General features: G+C 48.9%; 2 protein-coding genes across 3 annotated transcripts in view; one reads left to right on the top strand and one right to left on the bottom strand.

Moving 5' to 3' along the window:
- eif2ak4 (eukaryotic translation initiation factor 2 alpha kinase 4) overlaps positions 1-9,844 on the top strand; it is a 28,158-nt gene extending 18,314 nt beyond the window's left edge. Inside the window, exons 32-39 of the mRNA XM_084481808.1 lie at positions 2,061-2,147; positions 2,328-2,440; positions 3,078-3,136; positions 3,800-3,897; positions 4,464-4,532; positions 5,820-5,864; positions 6,863-6,978; positions 9,411-9,844. Coding sequence (XP_084337934.1) covers positions 2,061-2,147; positions 2,328-2,440; positions 3,078-3,136; positions 3,800-3,897; positions 4,464-4,532; positions 5,820-5,864; positions 6,863-6,978; positions 9,411-9,468 — 645 coding nt within the window. The 3' untranslated portion in view covers positions 9,469-9,844. The remainder of the gene's footprint in view (positions 1-2,060; positions 2,148-2,327; positions 2,441-3,077; positions 3,137-3,799; positions 3,898-4,463; positions 4,533-5,819; positions 5,865-6,862; positions 6,979-9,410) is intronic.
- Positions 9,845-10,730: 886 nt separating this feature from the next.
- Positions 10,731-20,631, bottom strand: part of LOC311361990 (cysteine-rich motor neuron 1 protein) — a 38,181-nt gene continuing 28,280 nt past the window's right edge. For both annotated transcript variants that reach the window (XM_084481784.1, XM_084481785.1), the window contains exons 9-15: positions 19,439-19,560; positions 17,937-18,179; positions 17,035-17,244; positions 15,442-15,666; positions 14,332-14,472; positions 13,567-13,745; positions 10,731-13,295 (exon numbers count right to left, since the gene is read on the bottom strand). In XM_084481784.1, coding sequence (XP_084337910.1) covers positions 13,101-13,295; positions 13,567-13,745; positions 14,332-14,472; positions 15,442-15,666; positions 17,035-17,244; positions 17,937-18,179; positions 19,439-19,560 — 1,315 coding nt within the window. In that variant the 3' untranslated portion in view covers positions 10,731-13,100. The remainder of the gene's footprint in view (positions 13,296-13,566; positions 13,746-14,331; positions 14,473-15,441; positions 15,667-17,034; positions 17,245-17,936; positions 18,180-19,438; positions 19,561-20,631) is intronic.

Raw genomic sequence — 20,631 nt, 5'->3', positions numbered from 1 at the left:
TTTTCATTGTTGCACATAATTGGACATGGATTAAGCAAAAAAAACACCACGGGGTCACCTCAACCTCCAAAAGGTCTCCTCCTGGCTGGAAACGGGAGACGTCGGGCTCCTGAGACGTATGGAGCCATCAGGCAGCCTGGCCCCTTGCGGCCATCCCCACCAGGCCCACATTAGGTGGACGATATGGACCTGGATCCCCTTGAACCGCAGCCTAACCCATGTTGAGATGGACCGGGGGGCGGGGCAGTGGGGTGGTCTACTCATGGTGAACCCCCTCGTTGGAGCTTTCATTGGCTCCAGTGCGTTGAAACCGCGCATGTCTAAGGCTGGACCCAGAGTGATCTGTAGTTCACAGAAACTGAAACTGAAATCAGCGAAAGCTGGTGGAGAAAGCCCTCTGTTCACTGAAATAGAAACTGAATGTGGCACTGCAAAAGTTAACTGAATTGCAACGGAGGACTTTAAAAGGGAATAAAAAGGTGATACAGATGGACAGCCCTTTTTGGTTCCTTGTTTACATTTCACAGCCTTTGTTAGGCGAGACTTGCCCTTAATCTAAGCTTACCTCCGTGGCCCAAGACCTGGATCATTTCAATAAGTTGGAATTTTTACTTTGCACTTGGATGGATCAGAACAACGCAGATTTAATGATTTGTTTAAAAAAAAAAAAGAAGCAATTTTAACAAAACTGATACTAAAACTGAAACTTAATTGAATTGGATCTTGCAAACTGATACTGAAACGGCAGCGACAAAGAACTCCTGAAGATAAAACTGAAACTACACTGAAGCGTAATTCAATATCACTGGAAATACAATATAATACAGTAATGCAATTCAAATATAAACTGATTCAAGAAAATCTAAAACAAAACAACACTGGTTGGAACCAACCTCAGCCAAGGAGACATGTGGCTCCAAGCTGCCCGCATGCCTTTGGGCAACGCCGGCTGCCGGCTGCCCGGCGTTGCCTGTTTTTATTCTCTTACTTATTTTCTTCGTCCAGAAAATGTGACGCTTCGGCGCTAGCGTGATGGGAAGACACACACACACACACACACACACACACACACACACACACACACACACACACACACACACACACACACACACACACACACACACACACACACAGTGCAGGGCTTGTTCGGTGCCACTCGGTCAGACGTGTGTGACGGAGTGGCCAGATGCAAACGCCTGGCCGTGTCTGAGGAGGATAAATCACACAGCCACATTTGACATGGTTGAGCGCGCTGCACTGAGCTGGGCACACACACACACACGCACACGCACACAGAGGCACACACAGGCCTTGGCAGCGGGGCTAGGGGTGCCGTCTGTGTGCACGGGCTCCAGGAGAGAGCCCTGGCCCGCCGAACGCCCCCGTGGAGGAATGGGACGCCACGTGGCCGCCATCACTCTCCTTTACATGCTTTGATGTTTTCCAACGTTTCCACTGGAAGGGCTGCGGCCAAGTGTGTGTCTGTCACCCGTCCGTGTGTCTCTGGGCTGGCCCGACACGCCAGCGAGTGCGACTGGGGAGAGCGGCAATTGGGAATTGGCTTTTTATTGAATGTTTCTCCAATTGAATTAGGCTTTCTGAGGGCCGCAACCGCTCACGTCACCCCATCGGGGGGGTCGCTGATGACACTAGGCCCCCGGCCAATTGCGTACTAGCTCTCAGCACACTGTGTTAAATCTGTCCAGACTGGATTCCATGTGTCAGCCGGACGGACCCACGGCGTCCTCTGAGGACTGCACACAGAAAATGGCAGCCTGCCAAGCGGCATGCCCCCCCTCACCACCATAGCGGAGCGTGTCCCCCCCCAACCCCCCCCTCCCCCATCATCCTGTATCATCCCCCTTACACAGCAGAGGTCCTGCGCAGAAAAAGGAAAAGCACTTGCGAGACTTGCGATAATTGCCTTTTTTTCGTCTGCTGGTAAATTAGACTCCTGAACAACCAGAGCGGGGGTCCGTGTTGATTGGCGGCAGCGGAAAACTCCACACTCGGTGAGAATGTCATGTTGTTTACTGTTTTTCCCCTTGTGTCTTTTGTAGTCTCAGGAGACGCTGTTGGAGCAGTGCAGGCAGGCTGGCATCCCCTCCATGGCTCTGGTTTCTGATAAGGAGGGCAACTTCATCAGGGTAGGCACAGCCAGCTAAACAAGAACCTTGAACATGGAAGGAAAAAGTGAGACGACGTTCAGTCGGCGCCGGCTCGTTGGCGTTCACGGTTACGCGTGAGATGTCGGCGCTGCTACGTTAATCGAGGAGAAAGACGGGGACACGCAATGCGAAACCTTTTCGCCGAATGTGTGTCTGCAGGTGAAGTCCTTTGAGAAGGACAGACAGACGGAGAAACGCATTCCGGAGGGCGAACTGGTGGACCACGTCCTCCAGAAGTACCGGACCCGCTTGTTAGAGGAGAAGAGCGGCAGGTAAACAAACGGATTGTCAGCCCCGTCCAATGTACCCCTCGCTTAAAGTCGCACTGTGTAACATTTCAACTAAAATAAAATGAAAACCTAAAATAGACCGGACGTATCTGTTGTCAGTGCTGCCGATAGTGATTTTAATGTTATCAAGAAAATCACATCCTATAAATATATATTCTAGAAGTAAGAATTTCCTGCCACCCCTACCTTTGTCTTTGTTTACAAGGTTTTTACTACAAACGCTCCCAAAACCCATCCCACTCACGTCCCTCAGACAGTAGCTGAGTGTAGAGATACGTTGTAGAAAATGTAGAAATACATTTGTTGTTATTAGTCTTCTGAAACCTCCATCTTGCCATTCTCGAATGAGTTTCTCTCCGATTCCGGACAAATATCTCCGTAAGGAAACAGGAAACCCTGCGTAACTCCACCCCCACCTGCTGGTACACGGTGCGTTCTCCCCCTCCAGATATTTGGCTTTAGCATCACCAAACTTCTGGAACCGAGATTACCGACTAACTAGGAGCGGCTCAATCTGACACAGTGCGACTTTAAATTAAAAGAAAAGCAGGAGGATAATTGCTTGTTGTGATGAATGTCTTTCACATCTCCACCCCTTCTCAACCCACACACCCACTAGGGAAACCTGTGAAGGCATCTCGCTGCAGAACCCTAAAGGCTCCGTCCCCAACTCCTCAGGTAAGGCCACGAGCAGCCCTGCTGAAGACCCTCCTGGTGCTCCCACTGCCATAAACGTACAACATCTATGAATACACTGTAAATACACAGTGGTGTGGAGCACGGGGTTAAAGGTCACAGGTCATGGGGGGTGGTGGGGGGGGGGGGGTGAAGATCTGGATAAAAAATCTCATATCACGACTATAAGGAACGTTTGATTAACGTTAAGGTCACGGTTGTACTTCAGCAAATGAGTTGGTTGCATATGTAGGACAGAGGAAGCTTGTGAGGAGATGTGTGCTCGTTGGACGTTATATTTTTAGACGTTGAACCGACTGAACCGGTCGTTTTTCCGGAATGACTTTCTCAATGAGCCCCAAAATTGTTTAAAGTCCGAAGTGTGAGATTTCACACCGCTGCGCTGCACAATTCCCCCTTCAGACACATGCACATAGACACACTTTAATGGTCTGAACCATTGTTCAACACGGCCGCTTTCAGAGCCGTCCCCCCGGGTATGGGCGTGGCTGCGGCCTCGCGGTTCGCCGTTAAAAGCAACAGGCTTTTTTGGAAAATTTAACAAAGGCCTTCAGCAGAATGACATCAGGAGAGATGGTAGTTAGTGAGTACTTTTGTGTGTGTGTGTTTGTGTGTGTGCGTGTGCGTGTGCGCATGTGCGTGTAGGTTCATCAGAGCAGCATGGGAGCATTGGGACGGTGAATGTGAACGTCATCAGCCAGGAGAGGGTCCCCTCCAGCGCCAGGCGACGCTATGAGACCCAGGTCTCACACACACACACACACACACACACACACACACACACACACACACACACACACACACACACACACACACACACACACACACACACACACACACACACACCAGGTCCAGTCCTGTAGCACAGCGTGAGACCCACGGAGAGAGTGAGAGAACAGTCTGGAGCCTTAAGATCTCATGATGGAATATTCCTCTCACTGCCAACTCCTCTGTCCTCAGTCAAGATTGATTGCAAATATCAGCTCTCTCTCTCTCTCTCCTCGTATTGTCCATGTCTGGCCAGCTCTCCTCCTTGTCTCTTGCCCACTTCCGTCTGGTTAGTCTCTCCCCGCTCTCTCTGGGATATTTGATATTTGTCACAGACAGCATAGCGTTTGGGACTTGTGGCCCCGTGGCTTTGTGTGAAGAGGTCCGTGTGAGGAGGAAGAGGAGGAGGAGTATAGGCAGGCTTAAGATTCTTTTATTTTTTGATGTTGTTTTCCATTGCTCTGTCTTCATCATGGGAACACACTCTCTCTCTCTCCTTTCTTCCTCCCCTCTGGGCTCCTTCTCTCTTTCTTGTTCTCAGATCCAATCCAGATTGCAGACTCTTGGTAGCAACTTGCAGAACAAGAACAGCGACATTGAGGTTCTGGCTGTAAGTCGTTTATTTGTGCATCATTTTGAACTCCCGTCCAACCTCTCCTTTCCCACCACAATTATTATCTCTAGAATGCATGTGAAATCGCAGAGAATGAATAGCATAAATCATTGGTAGTTATTCTCCTTTCACTGCATGTAACGACTATATGTTTATTTATAGTTTCACGGTTGATTTGCAGTAAAGTATTCTTAGAGAAAATACACTGTCTTAGTTTCCCTATAAATGTTCCATGCCCGTTAGAGATGGCATCAGTGGCACAGTAATACAGAGTAACAAAACATAAACAATGCAAAACTATTTATGCTTCTCAACTATAATTGACCAACAACAGTTGAACACCATAACATTGGCTTTCCCAGCACAGAGACATCATTTAGATCAATTGTGGCTGCTGGCGTTTTCGTCTGAAGTTAATTTGTTGTTGCAATTGGTTCCCAGGGGAACAAAAAAAACATTGAAAAATAAGTTTGAAAATTGTTTTGAGTTCAAGTCTTCAAGATACTTCAGCTTCCTGAAATGTTGAGGTGAAATCGGGTGAACTTTTTACTCATAGAATACTTCATTTGTCAAATTGTTCTTGTGAAACGGTTTATGGTTTAACATAGATATTCATTTTCAGCACATGTCTGTTTATGTATTATCTGTATATTTGGCTCATTCATTAACTCTCCACCTCAAGCTGGTGTGTGGTGAGCGTTCTGGCGCCGATTGGCTGCCGTGTAGCACCCAAGTGGGTCCCCCCTTCACTGCAAAGCATCTTTGAGTGTCTAGAAAAGCTCTATATAAATTCAGTATATTATTATTGTTATTATTATTATTATTATATGAACGATATAATGAACAACCAGTGGTCATCCTTGCTTTCTGTGCCTCCATCGGCTAACCTCATTCTCTAGCCTCGACCCTAGAAATGCTTTGCTTGAGTTTGTTGGCCGACTGTGGCCCATTTTCATCCAAAAACGTATTTTCCAAGAACATCCCCCTGTCGTTTGAAGTATATCCCGGGCTTTAGTCCCCACATTTTTTATTTTATGAAGGAGCGCAATGTTCTGATCGCACAGCGTGTGCGTGCGTGCTGTAAGCTACTGGTTGTTTGCTCGCTGCAGCAGTCGCAGCTTATCTCCAGGAGGGCATCGCTAACAAACTTCCTGCAGAAAGCACAGTGTTGCTTGTGTTTTTTCCGCTCCGTCGGTTGGAATGTAATGTGGCATTGCGATAAGGTTGGGCCGTGCTCGGCTTGTGTCCATCTCTCTCATTGTTCTCCTGTGTTTATGACCGCAGGTGGACCTGCAGAAGGAAACGCTCATCAACTTCCTGGCTCTGGAGGTTGGTTTTCCCCCCCCCTGCGGTGCAGTCAATGAAGGAAGGGGTGGAGGGGACCAGGAAGGAACACAATGGTATTCCCTCGCTCGCTCTTGGCGGGAAGAGGGAATCCCGGGTTGCAAAACGTACAGTGCGTTCCCAGGGCTGTTGAGTGGGAGTTTGGGGAACACCTCTCGGACCGACAGCAGACATAAACGGACCCGGTTTCCTCCCAAAGTCTGCGACGCACGCAGACAGACAGACAGATGGCCCCAGGCACAGCAACACGTTGCACAGGCCAGTTAATAAAGTTCCTAGTCTGAACACTACGCCCTAAATAGGTGTTAATGTTCACATTCCAAACTCCTGAGCAGAACAACACTCGCAAAAACTGCCGGTTTCCATCGGAGAGAGTTATTAAAAGGCGGATGGAGACGAGGCCGTTAAATGGTGAAAAACACAAAGAAAGATTAGGTTTTCCATGACATTGTGTGAACTGTGTGAGAAAGCGTTGAATTAGCTGTACCTCTGTTGTATTTATTAATATAAATGTATATACATATGAAACACACATGACAATATGCTATATAGCCAGGTAGGACAGGAAAAGCCTGTCCTACCTTTACATGTGGCCACTCAAACTCAAGTCTCGTCAGCTGCTTGGGAGTGGAGAAATATATATATAATATATTTATGACACAGAGCAAAATAATATCGGATCAAGATACATTTTGGAAAGAACGTATGGAGACTGGACTCCTCAAATGCAAAGTGAAACGATGGCTGAACAAAATGGGACCCACTACAAATTCCACTCTCTATCGAGACTATTTGTCATGTTTATTCATTAATTTAGTCATTCTAAGCTATTTTCACCAGTGTAGCCATATTGAGATACAGGCCTTCTGCCTAGGAGCAGGTAGAGGATAGGCCTCTTCTCCAGGGTCCTTCCAGGTAGGAATGGAACCCTGCACCTTGGTTCCACCTCCAGGTCGTCTGCTAACATCCCTTTCTCTCCTCAGTTCGAAAGCGAGGATCAGTTCAACATCAGCGTCAGCCATCTGTTGTCCCGCCTGCCCAAGCAGCGCTACCTCAAGTCCATCTGTGACGAGATCCACCGCCTCAAGATGGTTAAGAAGTGAGTGTGTGGGTCTGTTTGAGTGGGCTTATCTACTCGAGTGTGTCCAGTCCAGAAGAGACCAATCTGAAAACAATTGCGACCCTATAGCCACTCCTACTATTATTATTTGCATCGACTTTGAATTGACATGTGGAAATTAGTCAAACAAAAAGTGACTGGACAGTAAGTAAGTGCAGGCAATGCCTGGATGTGATCAGAGCAAGACCCTGAACTGCTCAGAGAGACTGGGAGACTTCCTAGAAGAGGCGACGACAGTTACTATTTTCAACGGCCACAGGAAATGTTCACAGTTCATTCTCCCATTCATCCCGACACCCCCCGAGCTAACCCGGGGCTAACCCCAACCCCAAACCCCTTGTTATTCCACTGGTATGCAGTAATATTTGTCTGGCTACTGTCTGGCTGGGCTGCGTGCTGCACAACAGTGCGGCCTGTCTCTGGTATGGGCCCACCGGTCGTGATGATGATGATGATGTGTCTGCGAGGAGGGAGGAAAAGGCTTTAGACTGGTGCTGGTGGAACACAGACATTCCTTTTATGGACACCCGCCACCACCCACATGCTTTGAACAAACCCAACAGACTCCCGGGCGTGAGGCTGACCCGGTTATACTTAAAAAAGAAAAGAAAAAAAAGCAACGCAGGCCACGTTAGCCGGATAACTACTGCCTGTCGAACATCAAATGCTCACCTGATCCCATTTCCTGAGGTGAAATCTGCAGGGGGATTTGGACTTGTTTGGTCTTCTGATGTCTGGCTTTTAACCTCCCCCCCACCCCTCCACCGCCGGCGGATTAATACAGCCAGTGTGCCGTGGAACACTGTTTATTGTGTTGCCCGTCACCACGGTGGTTTGTGGACACGCTGGCGGTAATGTAGGCGATCTCCTAGGCAGCAGTCTTTTTCACAAAACCAAAGCCTCTGTCCGTGGGGCTCTCTCCGTGTCGTGACGCTTAAAAAATGTCCATACAACGTAGCGGTGAGGGGATTTGATGGATTCTCTCTCCCGTGAATGGAGTCTCCACAAAGGGAATCAAAGGCGCTCAACCCCCGGCTTCCCGTCAGCCTCCACAGAGCCAGTTGTTTGCAATTTCCTGTGTGTGCGCGCGGCGCGGTGTGTGTTTCGCTCGCCATTGAGTGGTGGTGGTGGGGGGGGGAGCGGGTGGGGAGGGGGGGGATCCAACTGATAAATGAGTGTCGTGAACGAACAATGAGGATATTCTGTGTGTGTTTGCGTGGTTTCTTTTCGTGGGATGCGGAAACACTCGCGGCAGGGGGGGGGCGTACGAGCAGTGGGGGGGCAAAGGGGGCCTTCGCGAAGCACCATCGCATGGCCCCACCCGGGCTCCTCAGGGGGCCCCCCTCATCAAGGGGACAGAGCTGTTGGGCCCTCAGACACGCTGCTGTGGCACCATAACGCCTCACACACTCACGACACACGGCCGCTCAGGGCACACGGCCGCCGCTGCCACTGACGTGAGCAAGGCCAATTAAAGCTGGTTCGGTAACCGCTTAATTAGTGTTCAGAGAGCAGGCGGGCAGCCCACGAAGCAGCCAGCGTCTGGGCATTGTTTGGCCTCGCTCGCAGCCACATCAGAGTCCATTTCCATTCCCCTTGTTGTCTGGGTTATTGTGTGCGTGCTCGTTCATGCCTGTCCGTTGGTAGCCAACCGATTTTAAAAGGGTTTCACGGATCTTTCGAAGTTTTTTCGAAGGTTACCGGAACCCTGAGATAAATAAACTGAAGGAAAACCTCGGGGGAAGAGCCCGTGTGTGGGAGATGTGAAATGTGCAGAGTTAGGCCGCGTAGGATGCGTCGACGGTACAATGAATGGAATGAGTCTCCCTAATAATACAGTGAACATGGAAAAGTAAAATGTGCACGCAATCAAGAAAATGCATTGTGACGCAGTATGGGAATCCTAAAGTCAGAGAAACGAAGTCGGCCAAGAATCAGCCTTCCTAACAAAAGCCCTTTCATGGCCGGCATAGCTTAATTTCATTATCTCAACCATGATTGTGCACGCTCAGATGGTGGCGTGCTCTACTATGGAACATACAGATGTTGTGGGGGCCATTGAAGACAAGAGGGGCCAGAGCTTTTCTCTTGCATCTCCCTCCATGAGACGGATGTACGGGCCAACTGCTGCTGCATGCAATGTCCTCATTTCCTTTCAAACATTACTGATTTCAAATCGGGTCCCACGCGAGTCTACGCTGAGGAATCGCTAGAATTGAACCTGTGTACCTGCGATCGTTCCTCCGACTGTAGGGGTCTTTGACGGTTGAAGTCAGTATATCGAGTCTCGTAACGCACAAAGAAGGGCGACTATATATCGCCGTATAGATATTTTGTCCCAATCCCTAGTTAATGTCCCACCCATGAACCCCGATCTGACCGAGCGATGCCGTCTCTTTGTGTTCTGACAGGTTGGCCGTGGTGGTGCTCTACAGCTACAAGGATGACTACTACAAGATTCTCCTCTGAGTGTGTGTGAGTGTGTGAGTGGAGCCTCCACACTGGCTGGGGGCGCCGGAGCGAGCAGCGAGGCCCAGTGTGTGTGTTTGCCTCGGCTGCTCGTCTCTACACAGACCCTGTTACAACGCAGGAGGCTGCAACGGTTAAAAAAACATTTACCTTTGGGGAAAAGAGGTAAACACGCACGCACAGATAACGAAACAGCTTTCTTCTTTAATATACAATATGATATACAATCATTTGGTTTTAACCAAAACCTTGTTCAGTGTTTTGAAGCTCTCCATGCATAATGTATAGACTGGACTTGACTGCCTTAATAGAAAACGAGCTTTCAACAATCGATTAAATCGTTTTTACTTTTCTTAAAAAGTGACAAAATGTGAAGTGTGAGAAATAAATCAGTATTTTCCCTCATTTTGCTCTCTGTCGTGGTTCCGGTTATTTGAAAACAATGGCGACTGTTGCCATCGCTGGCCTTTGGACCATTCAGAGAATGGCCTGTGTCCCATTCTCTGCTACTGAATAATGGAATATTACCTCATAAGCTTGTGATTATCCTAAATATTGGGAAAAGAAAATACTTGTGACCCTGTTTAAATCTCAAGCCTCTGAACTCATTATGCGGTCTATTTAAATTCAAACATATGTTGGAGCCATTTCCAAGCTTGGATTATGGCTAATTTCACTTTAAACAAATGAGGCTGCTGGCAGTCACCCCAATACAACCGATCGATCAAAGCAAAAGTTAACCGATGTGCATTTTCTTAGATTCAAAGCACTGTTGGAACTAGATGAAGACATGAATACTTCTTAGAAAGCTTTGTTATCTCTGTGAGAATGCCATCATACTTGGCTAATTGGTGTGTGTGTGTGTGTGTGTGTGTGGGGGGGGGGGGGTCACTAAAGATAAGCTAGGTTCAAGGTCTAGTGTGCATGGGTCGTTGCTTTGAATATTGCTTGTGTAGTGGTCTACAGAAAACAACTTGGAACAAGTCTTTTGTTTTACTCATCCGTCCCACAGTTGAGATAAGAAATGCAGAAGATTAGATTGCTACCCCTACTAAATACTTTTGAAAGGTTAGCGAGATACCAGAAGGAAAGTGGCCAGCGCCAGATGAGCGTGTTTCCCAGAATGCATGTCAACAGCTGGCGTGGTTAACAGGACTACAGAGCGATCAAACAGGATTACCCAAGCATTGCAGCCCAAAGAGACCACGTTGTATCACACGTTTTATTTATTTTCAAAATAGGTGTAAATGTTACAGTTCAGCATCTAGGAAACATATGTACAGAGTTTTCACCGGTGAAATAAATAAAGCTTGTACAGGGTATAGTAGATAGAAATGGTAAATGTTTTTTTTTTTTACGATGTCTAAAATGTACAGCAGCTTTGGCTACCAAAGTTCTTTTTGTCTTTTCAAAAAGATAAAGAAAAAAAACAAAACTTAAACTATAGTTTAGTATTAATAAATAAAGCTATGTGAAAAAATAAATAAGATCTTCTCTCCCACTATTTTAAACTATCCTCTCTTAAACACATAGAAGAACAGAGAACTGCGTTAGATTGAACAAACTCATTTCTTCATTTTAAAGCACATGGTTATGATTTGAAACGGACAGACCTACCGAAACACCCGGACAAAACATGGCTGTAAATGGACCTCAAACCGACCTGCCATTCTTTCGGCGGTGCAGCGGTCTTTGCATTGAGAAACAGGAAATCAAAGCGGAAACTGTGATGCGAGTTGTCCTGTAAGAACCCTGGATGTGATGTTGTGATGCTTCACACAGACCCTGCCTCGCGCTTTCACTTCCCCTCCATTTGATTTGGGTTTGAATCCCCGACTGTGCTGCAACAATGCCGTTGACTGGAGTGGTTTGGTATCTACATGTGCTTCATAAACGTATTAAATCCTCGATGTAGGTCTTTAATCCCCTTAGTATTCGGCAGTGGGCATTCTAAAAGAAAAACAACATAACAAAACCCCTTAAACAACAAACAACACTGGCTCCTAATAAAAGTGCTATGTCTCTTTAACATGTATGTTCCAATGTTTTTTTTAATGTATAACTTTATTTACACCTAAACGAGTCCCCTCCGACGCCCCCACTTCATATAATTTACTAGTAGCTCGCCTGTATAAGGAGTTGATAACAATCATTGACAACCGTATGCTGTACAACACATACAATCTGTTCATCTGAGTAATGAATGTATATATTATGTTTGTCATATATTTCTTAATATTGGCTGAAGTAAAAATCTAATCAAAACATGAGATGGCAAGAAGAGCAACGTTAAGGCGATGGAATCGTAGCTTTGTTTGACAACCGACTCTAGCATTCTGCGACAACAGTAGCTCCATACAGGTCTAAATAAACGTGATAATTATATCAAAACAAGGGATTGGCATCAAACACATCCCCAAAGACTTGTTTGGCACTCTTTCGTCTTTTTTCTTTCTTTCTGGAGGCTGTAAAAGCTATTTTCGCCCAGCAATCCTCTTCAAGTGCCACGGTCCAAACCATGCCATGGAATTGTGGATCGATTGCGTCCGTGGACAGCCCAGGGGTGAATCGGTCTGTGTGGAAAGCACAAATGCTATCACATACCGTGTTCCAGATAGATTTCCAGAAGCCAAGCACCACATCAGATATGTAATGCATCTCCCGGTCCGGTGTATGTTGGCATGGTGTTCCCAGTGGAAGGGCACGCATATTGTAATCCGTCATGTAATGGAAGATGCCCCTTCTCCGTTGGAAAGGATCTGTTTCTTTCCTGGGCTTACGGAGCGGGTGGAGGTGATTACATTTTTTTTTGTTTTTCTTTTTAAACCTGGCCACCACAGAGACACCCAGAGTAAAAACATCAGGCCAGGAATAACACTACAACTATTATTACAAATACTGTAAAAATATACAAAAAACCTATGATGGAAACCACACATTCTAAATCAGGAGTTCGGGGTGTGTGGGTGTGTAAAGCTACTGACATCTGATAGTAAATGCTTGAATGTTTCAATTGAATCCAACTTGGAATATGGATTTATTTTTTACTGACACAGCACTGCTGCATTAAGACAGCATAACAGGCTCTCAACCTGCCTCGAACCGACAGACAGCCCACTCCTGCCCAGGAGCTTTCAGTATGTCACCCCATCAACTCAAAGTTCCAGTTCCCAGGGTGGCAATAAAGAGCGACGGTGTGTACGTTAAGTTCCTAGTCGAAGGCCATCTCTGGTATGGACAGCCTACCGTTCTCTCTGCACCAAAAGCCAAGGTTGGCGGTGTCCAATGGTCCATCTACATCCATACATCCCGATTGGTTTGAATCTTCTATCTTCTCCCTTACTTCACTGGCCATGATCAAAGTCCAGACTTAAATGAATTGGGCACGAGTAACAAAATAAAAAATAGAAGTTAATAGAAGCAATAGAAGTCACTTGTTTGGTCTTCTCTGGAGGTCCCTCTGCTGCATTGCCCCATAGAAAGACCGTAACAGGAAACAGGCGGGCGCCACCTGAGGCATTCGTAGCCAGTCCCACAGTGCATTGTTTGATGAATCGCCTTGGAAACGAGAGCTCGCTCCGCTCCAAGGTGTAGGTGTCTGGGCTGGGGGTGGGGGGTGGGGGGGCGGCTCTCTAGTGGAGACCCCTGCCGTTGCTCATGCTCAGCTTGGCCCGGGGAATGGTCATCCTCTCCCCGCACGGAGAGCTGCTTTCGGGCGAGAAGTTGACGATCCCACAGTCGTTCTTCACGTTCTGGAACTTGTTCTCCTTGGAGGGCTCCATGTACACCACAGAGTTCTTGTTCACGTGCTTCTTCAGGATCACCGTCTGGAGAGGACAACAATGGAAGACATGAGCCTCGATGGTCACAGGGGGAGATTGTATCTTATTGTTTGATCGTATTTTATATACGGTTTCTGATTGGCTGATTGGATAATGTATAATATGTATATATAAATCTTGAGGTTCTGTTAAAAAAAAGTGATTACATTCAAAGTTCAAGGATAACTCTATAAGTCTACTCTACTCCATGCCACATTTTCTTCTCAACACGATGAAAACAAACAAAACAAACAAAAAAAATACATAGAGCGTTGACCTTTTTGGGCGCACTGTAGCAGGACATCTGCAGCCACTTCTTCTTCCTGTTGAGGAGCAGCACGGCGATGATGAAGACGATGATGATGAGCAGGAGCGCCGCCAGTATCCATGCTGCCGACTGGTAGATGTGGGCCATCTCCGTCTGGCTGGGGTAGTTCTCCCCCGAGCGGGGGGCATCTGGAGAGGAGAGCGCAATCGAGAGGAAACAGTATCAATACCAGCCGTCTCCATTTCCATGACGACACCCCCTGTGATCCGACTCATCTATTTAAACTCTTGCTGAGCGGCTGGCACAGACCCTGGATCAGTATGTCACACGCTGAGAACAACAAAAACGACAGCCAGCGATGTGTGTGTGACCTGACATTGTTTTTCGCCACGTGGATTTATGAGGATTTGCTTCATAATTGGATCAGACTTTTGGTTCAATGTGCGTCAATGTACGTCAATGTGTGTCATCACTGATGAAATGGTTGGGACCCTTAATCGAGGGGCCCCACCAGCGCACACGTCGAAAGGGAATCAACGCAAGATGCTGAAATGGTATGAAGAAACCGTCCAATCAATAGTTTTTCCACAAACAAGAAAACATGGAGAATGGATTGATGGATGGATGGTTTGATGGATGGAGAACCGGGCTTAATCATGCTCCAACCAACGCTCCGTCCTCCTCTCCAGAGAAGGAGGATGATGGAGGTGGAGGTAGAGATGGAGAGACGGTGAGAGACGGGGGGGGGGGAGGGGGTGGGGGGGGGTCAGTCACCTGTGAGTGGGACGACGGGGGGCTCGCCGGTGGTGGCCGTGGTGATCCACTGGACGCTCTGCACCGTGGTGAGTGCCCGGGTGTCGGGGGCCGCAGTGGACGCGGCGGCGGCGGGCGCGGTCGTCATCATCACCACCACCTCTGTTGTTGGACACACAAACAGCCCGGCGGATCATTACACAAACACGGATCAGCGGACGCCACTGAGAACCAGGCCATGCAGTGATACCCATAACACCGACTTGTGTTGCTGTCGAAGTTTTCCCTTTGATAATGAATGTTTACGGATTTCTATTTTGTCCCTCCATGTGCAAAACAACCAAAACAAAGGTGAAACCAGCCCTCGATTTAGCCTGGGAACAATGGTGGCCTGTGCGGAGTGTTTTGCCTCTAAAGGAAAAGCTGACACGAGGGCTTTGGCCTTCCTGTGCTGCCATACAGAGCCAGACAGGAAACACGTGTGTTGAATGTGCGGATGCCGGAGGAATGTTTTCACTCGGAGCCGTCGGACCGTGGTGTGTGTGTGTGTGTGTGTGTGTGTGTGTGTGTGTCACCGTGGAATGTTGCCACGAGTGACGGTGTTTGCTCGCGTAGCGCCAGTGTGGCGGGCGGCACTGCAGTCGTACGTATACACAACACGCAACAAAGAATCATTCACGTTTCCACTCACATCGTCCGACCTGCACTCCCTCGACGTGTAAACTTTTCACTCGATGATTTATGATTATGATCGAAGGACAAGCTCCAGTGACACGGCCCAGACTTTTCAAACAAGCCTCATGTATTTTTGACGCTATTTTTTTTAACAGCTTCGAGTACCATTCTCTCTTTGGCATAAGCGGCCCATCAGACCATCGCAACAGAGCTATAACTCCTATCACGGGTACACAGACTTCAGCGGAAACAACCGCACACGTAAACCACACACCGGAGCTACAGCCTCCGCACTGTACACGTGTGTGACCCGGCGCTAAAGCGTCCAGACTGTACGCGCTACAGCGGTCCATTTGTAGCGTGTACAGTCTGGACACTATACTGTAGCTCTGGGTCACATATATACAAGCGGGGGTCACAAAGCCTGGGGCCCCAGCCCTGCGACGGGCCACTCACCCAGGCAGTGGGGGCAGCACTGGCCCTTGCGGAGGACGGGCACCCTGCAGCGGGCGGCGGGGCAGCGCTGCGAGAAGCACTCCACCGTGCCATTGGTGCAGGTGCAGCTGGTGCAGGCGTTGGGCTTCCAGGAGTCGCCGGCAAGCAGCACGTCTCCCTCCCCCGTGATGCAGTACTCCTGCTGGCTGGTGTTCACCGGCAACAGGGAGCTCACCTGGTCCTCCTCTGTGGACGGATGGACGGAAACACACAGACAGGGAAGGGTTAGCGCTGTGGCTGAGCTTAGGTGAAGGTGAAGGGAAACTGAGCATCGGCGCGCGTGTCCGGTCGAGTCCGCTTGGATTCAAGGGCATTTTGAGGCCTTAAATCAAAAGGAGGTGGCGGGAGGCATCTCCGTCCTGTATGCTTTCTGCACTTAATTCCTGCACTAAAACATCTTAATCCACAACCGTTTATTGGGCCTCCAGAGCGGCGTTCAAGATAAGAGCTGATACTGTATGTTAAACACAAACAGAAGTGCAGATTACTGACGACACATATGCTGGCTGTCATCTGAATCTGCACCCTTATCAATCTCTTGTTTCCCAGTAACCCTGTAGCCATGATGTTCCCGTTGTCGAAAGCTCTGGTTAGAGTGCACACACTCACAAACAAACACATGCACACGCACACAAACACAGAAACGCACACACAACACTACTGTACACATAAATCCCCTGGGCCAGTCGTGGAGATGTGTGCTATTCGCACATTCCTAGTGACCAGCCCCATGAATATCTGACAAGCTGCTTTTTGTTAGGGGGGGGGGGAAGCTGATGCAATGATAAGGCAGCATGGCATTCCCAAGAAGCAGCTTTTCAGGAGCAGTCATGCTTCTCCGAATGCCGGGGTTCATGCTCCGGAGTGCTGGGATGTGTTGTTTTGCAAAGTGCCCGGGACAGTGAAGGGTTGTTTGGGGGCAGCTGCAGAGATTTAAAATGAAATATAAATATACATGCACGCACAGAACGTTTTGACGTTTTGGCCTGTACCATCTGTTTCTGATGTCTAGGGGAACACAGAGAATGATTGGGGGGGGAGAAAAGAGAGAGAGAGAGAGAGAGAGAGAGAGAGAGAGAGAGAGAGAGAGAGAGAGAGAGAGAGAGAGAGAGAGAGAGAGAGAGAGAGAGAGAGAGAGAGAGAGAGAGAGAGAGAGAGAGAGAGAGAGAGAGAGAGAGAGAGAGAGAGAGAGCCTTTGAGATCTCTTGCTTTCTGAAGCGCCAGCAGAGCTCTGGTGGTCTCAACCCGGCGGTTTAGGGCCACATGTGCGTCAACCAGTGGCTCCCGACGATACTGAATAGTAAACTGGCCCAAACCAGTCCGGGTTGGATTCTTTTATCAGCTTGTGTGCCTGAAATCAATAAAAAAACGTCCAGAGTGACGCAAGACCCTCCACGACCGCATGCTGATCTGAGGAGTTTGGTTTCAAAACCTCCCGTTACCCCCCGGCTACCGCTGCCCCTAGCTCCAGCCCTCCAGGAGGGATTCCTGATTCTCTTGCGTACCCTTTTGGGACCCTGGAAAACGTGTTATGCGATCGACCCCACTGTTTACCTGAGCAGGCGTGGCAGCAGGCCCCCTTCGGCTTGACGGGCGACGGGCAGAGGGCTGGCGGGCACACCTCGGTGTCACACAGGACCCGGCCCTTCCTGCAGGTGCACTGCGTGCATTCGTCCAGGTTCCAGGTCTCCCCTTCCACGTAGAGCTCCCCTCCCGGAGCTCTGCACAGGTCCATGCCCACGGGCTGTCCACTGCCCGACTCATCTGCAGGGGAACAGAACAGATCCGTGGCTCTCACCTGGTGCCCTTCACACCCTGAACCCTGAACCGTCAGACACAGTGGAACGACGTGACACAAAGCCAACGTAAACAGTGGGCTGTGGAACAAATGTCTGCACCCCTCTTTGTATTCAATAACGCAAAGGGGCTAATTCGGTTTCTTGAAGTGGACGAGAAGGGGGACGTCTGGGAAGAGTTAACGTTGGTTATTCTCTCTTCGCTGCAAACGGTGTTTAACTTTGGAGAAAACAGTAGAAATTCCTTGGCCCCTAAATATTTGAAGAGCTAACTGAGTCACCTCCATAAATATCCAGCATGAGGCAGGAATGAAGAAAAAAATGTGGATGTGGATCACTGCGCATTCCTTCCATCTCAAGCAAGTGGATGGGGAAGGCCGGGTTGTTGAGATAAGACTAATGTGGAGCCTTGGCTGAACACATTGTTTTATGGCAATGCCAACTCTCTGTGTATTCATATTGTTTATTGTGTGTGTATATATGTATGTACATCCAAATGCATTTGGGGGGGGGGCGGGATAGTGTACCGTCTAAGGTACAGAAGTCGAAAACCCCCTATCTCCAAATTCAGTTAATTTCCTCAGAAAAAACACATCTGCTGACTTGTTTGTGGCTCTCTAGGGTACAGCACAAAAAAAAGGACCGGGAAAAAGAACCAACCGTCACAGGTGGGGCAGCACTGGTCTGGCCTGACCACTGGGCTGGAGCAGCTGGGCACGGGGCAGGATATGAGCACACACATCTCCCGTCCCGACTGGCAGTAGCAGTCGCGGCAGCCGTCGTGCCAGCTCTGGCCCTCCTCGTAGCGCTGGCCGTTGGAGGTGAAGCACTGGCTGGGCACCGGCATGGCGGAGGTGCTGGTGGTGGAGGTGGTGGTGGTAGGAGGCCCACGCCGTCCGCTCTCTGGCAAGAGACAAGAACGCGGGACGTGGTGAACTTGAGGGGGAGCAGCTGGACAGTTGGACGGCCGGGGTGAAGAAAAGTCTTGAGTGAAGCTCGCTGGATTGTAACGTGCCACGGCCAGGGAACCCCGCTCATGAATTGGACATGGAAATTTCATTAGGCAACAGATTTTTTTTTAAACGGTTTTACACTAGGAATGGGCCCATGTTGCCGCCACCCTGGGTCCAATTTCACGAGGAGCCGAGGGAAGAGGGTTCTAGTTAAAGGTTCCACCGGGTGGGCACATGCCTTTACCCGCACCACTGAAGTGGCAGATCATCCCCTTAACTGGTGCCCCTTCCCTCCCTGTGGTATCGATTCACAAAACGCAGCTACTCAAAGCATTCTCTCCTAGCCCTGTCCCCTCCCCAGCGCACCCTCCAGCCCTAATGATTTGATTGATGGAAGACGTCAGGTGTTTAGGGAATCGCCTGAGTTGCCAATAGCTGCCTGTCTCCAAAAGTCCCTCTGCTTGTTCTCAACTCTGGACTGCCGGGCTTTCTCAGCTCCATGGGATACATCGTGTTTTGGAACAAAGGAGATCCTGCCAATGGATTGCACCATGTCCTACAGATGTTCATGTGGATCTCCACTGATAAAAAAAAGATGCTTCCAGCAAGCAAAAACAAGAGCATTCCTATAAAAGATTTTAGCAGCCTCCTTTTAAACCAGGTAAACATAGAAGTTATTTGGAAAAGGCTTCTGCGTCGACTAAAGACAGACAGCCACTTGTGCAACGGGCGAAAAAAACACCCCAAGTATATTCTTTGCTATTTCTAAAACAGATAAAAAAGGAAAAACAAACAGGTTGTATAAATCGTGGTGGAGGATAAACATCTCTTTTTGAATATTTGTCTTTCAAACCTTTCTGGGAATCTAATTAAAGCCAAACACTTGGGGCCCAGGACGGAGCGAACTGAAAACACGGCTCCCAAGAGGCAAACAGAAAGGGCTTCACACCGGCACAGCGAAAGGTCACGGGCAAACCAGGCCCACCGAGCAAGGCAGCACAGAGTGAGACCGCCGTACAGACGCCTCCTGTCTTCCCTGTGTCAAAACCTTTCCCCGGCTCACAGCGAAGCCGTTACGTTTAAAATAGAAACCACGTTGACGCACAACCTGTCGTTGTCGCTGTCGCCGTGGCGGAACCATGTGGCAGTGGCACATCCCCTGATGGCCATCAGGGGATGTTTTTTTTCTGGCCGAAGCAGCTCACGTACCTTTGCACATGCAGACGGAGCAGCCCTTCCTGTTCTGGCGGTAGCCCTCGCTGCAGTGCTTGTCGCAGGTGAAGGGGGGGCACTTGACGCAGCGACACATCTCGCAGCCGTGCTTGTTCCTCCTGCGGGAAGAAAACACAGGACGTTGGCGGCTGAGACAGGATGACGTGTGAATGACGGCCATGCAAACGGAACAGAAGTGTCTGTTTAAGGTGACTTGGTTCTATATTCATGCTGTATTTCATTTCTCTGTTTTCTACTTAGAGGCTGAAATGCACATTTCGGACGTCGTCATTAAGTAGACACGAATGCAGACCCTCGAACTAAGGTCTCTGAGCTTCTCTTCCATCTGAGACGGTAGCTCTTCAGACGGCGAACAAGTCCAGGGGAGAGAGTGTGCGCAGTGCATTGGAGTTATCGCCCGGAGCCGACGGGATGGGTGGGGCGGGGGGGCAGATCACGGCGCTGTGATATGGACGTGGAACAGTGGCACACGGTCAATACGCGGTGCCATCCACATATGGTCCTGCTCTCCTCCCGGCCTTTGAAGAGGGCCAGATAAAAGGCTAACGCATTAGAGATCCCTGCAGTGCACGGCATCGGGCCGGGGCCACGAAAGCAAGAAGGAATGGAGGAAAATAAAATAAAGACAACAACGCTGGAAAGAGAAAGAGATCCAAAGCCGGTTCAGATGCTTTCAATTCGGCCCGCTCCTCCCCGCATGTGTGTGTGTGCATATCTCTCTTGCTTCGACTGGACTTCTTATGAATACACCATCAGAGGAGCACCTTAGCATAAGGGAGCTAGATCGGACCCACGTGTGCACAGCTTAATTGGGGGAAGGGGCGGAGAGGGGGAGGAAGGAGTACAATGAAGGCCGCGCAGGGTAAATAGGAGTAAGAAGAAGAGCATGGAAGAGAGAGACAGCCCTGCGGCTCGTTAAGAATGAGCGCACACTGTTGTTTTGTAAGCCGAGTGCCATGTGAACACTGAGTGGAAGAGAAGAGAGGGACGGAGAGGGTTTGGGCAAATTGAAAGCAGAGACATGAGGTAGTCACCTTCATAAAGGGACTACACCAATAACGGGAAGCCAGACTTCAAGTTAACCAAAAGCGGGGTCAAAAGGAAAAGGAGGCAAGCCAAACATGCCAATGACGAAAAAGGGAAAATGGGATTGATGAGAGGTTGATAAA

Source organism: Micromesistius poutassou (assembly GCF_964030765.1).
Source record: "Micromesistius poutassou genome assembly, chromosome: 17".
NCBI lineage: Eukaryota > Metazoa > Chordata > Actinopteri > Gadiformes > Gadidae > Micromesistius > Micromesistius poutassou.
Note: the sequence above shows the minus strand (reverse complement) of the source record. Positions and strands in the feature narration are given on the sequence as shown.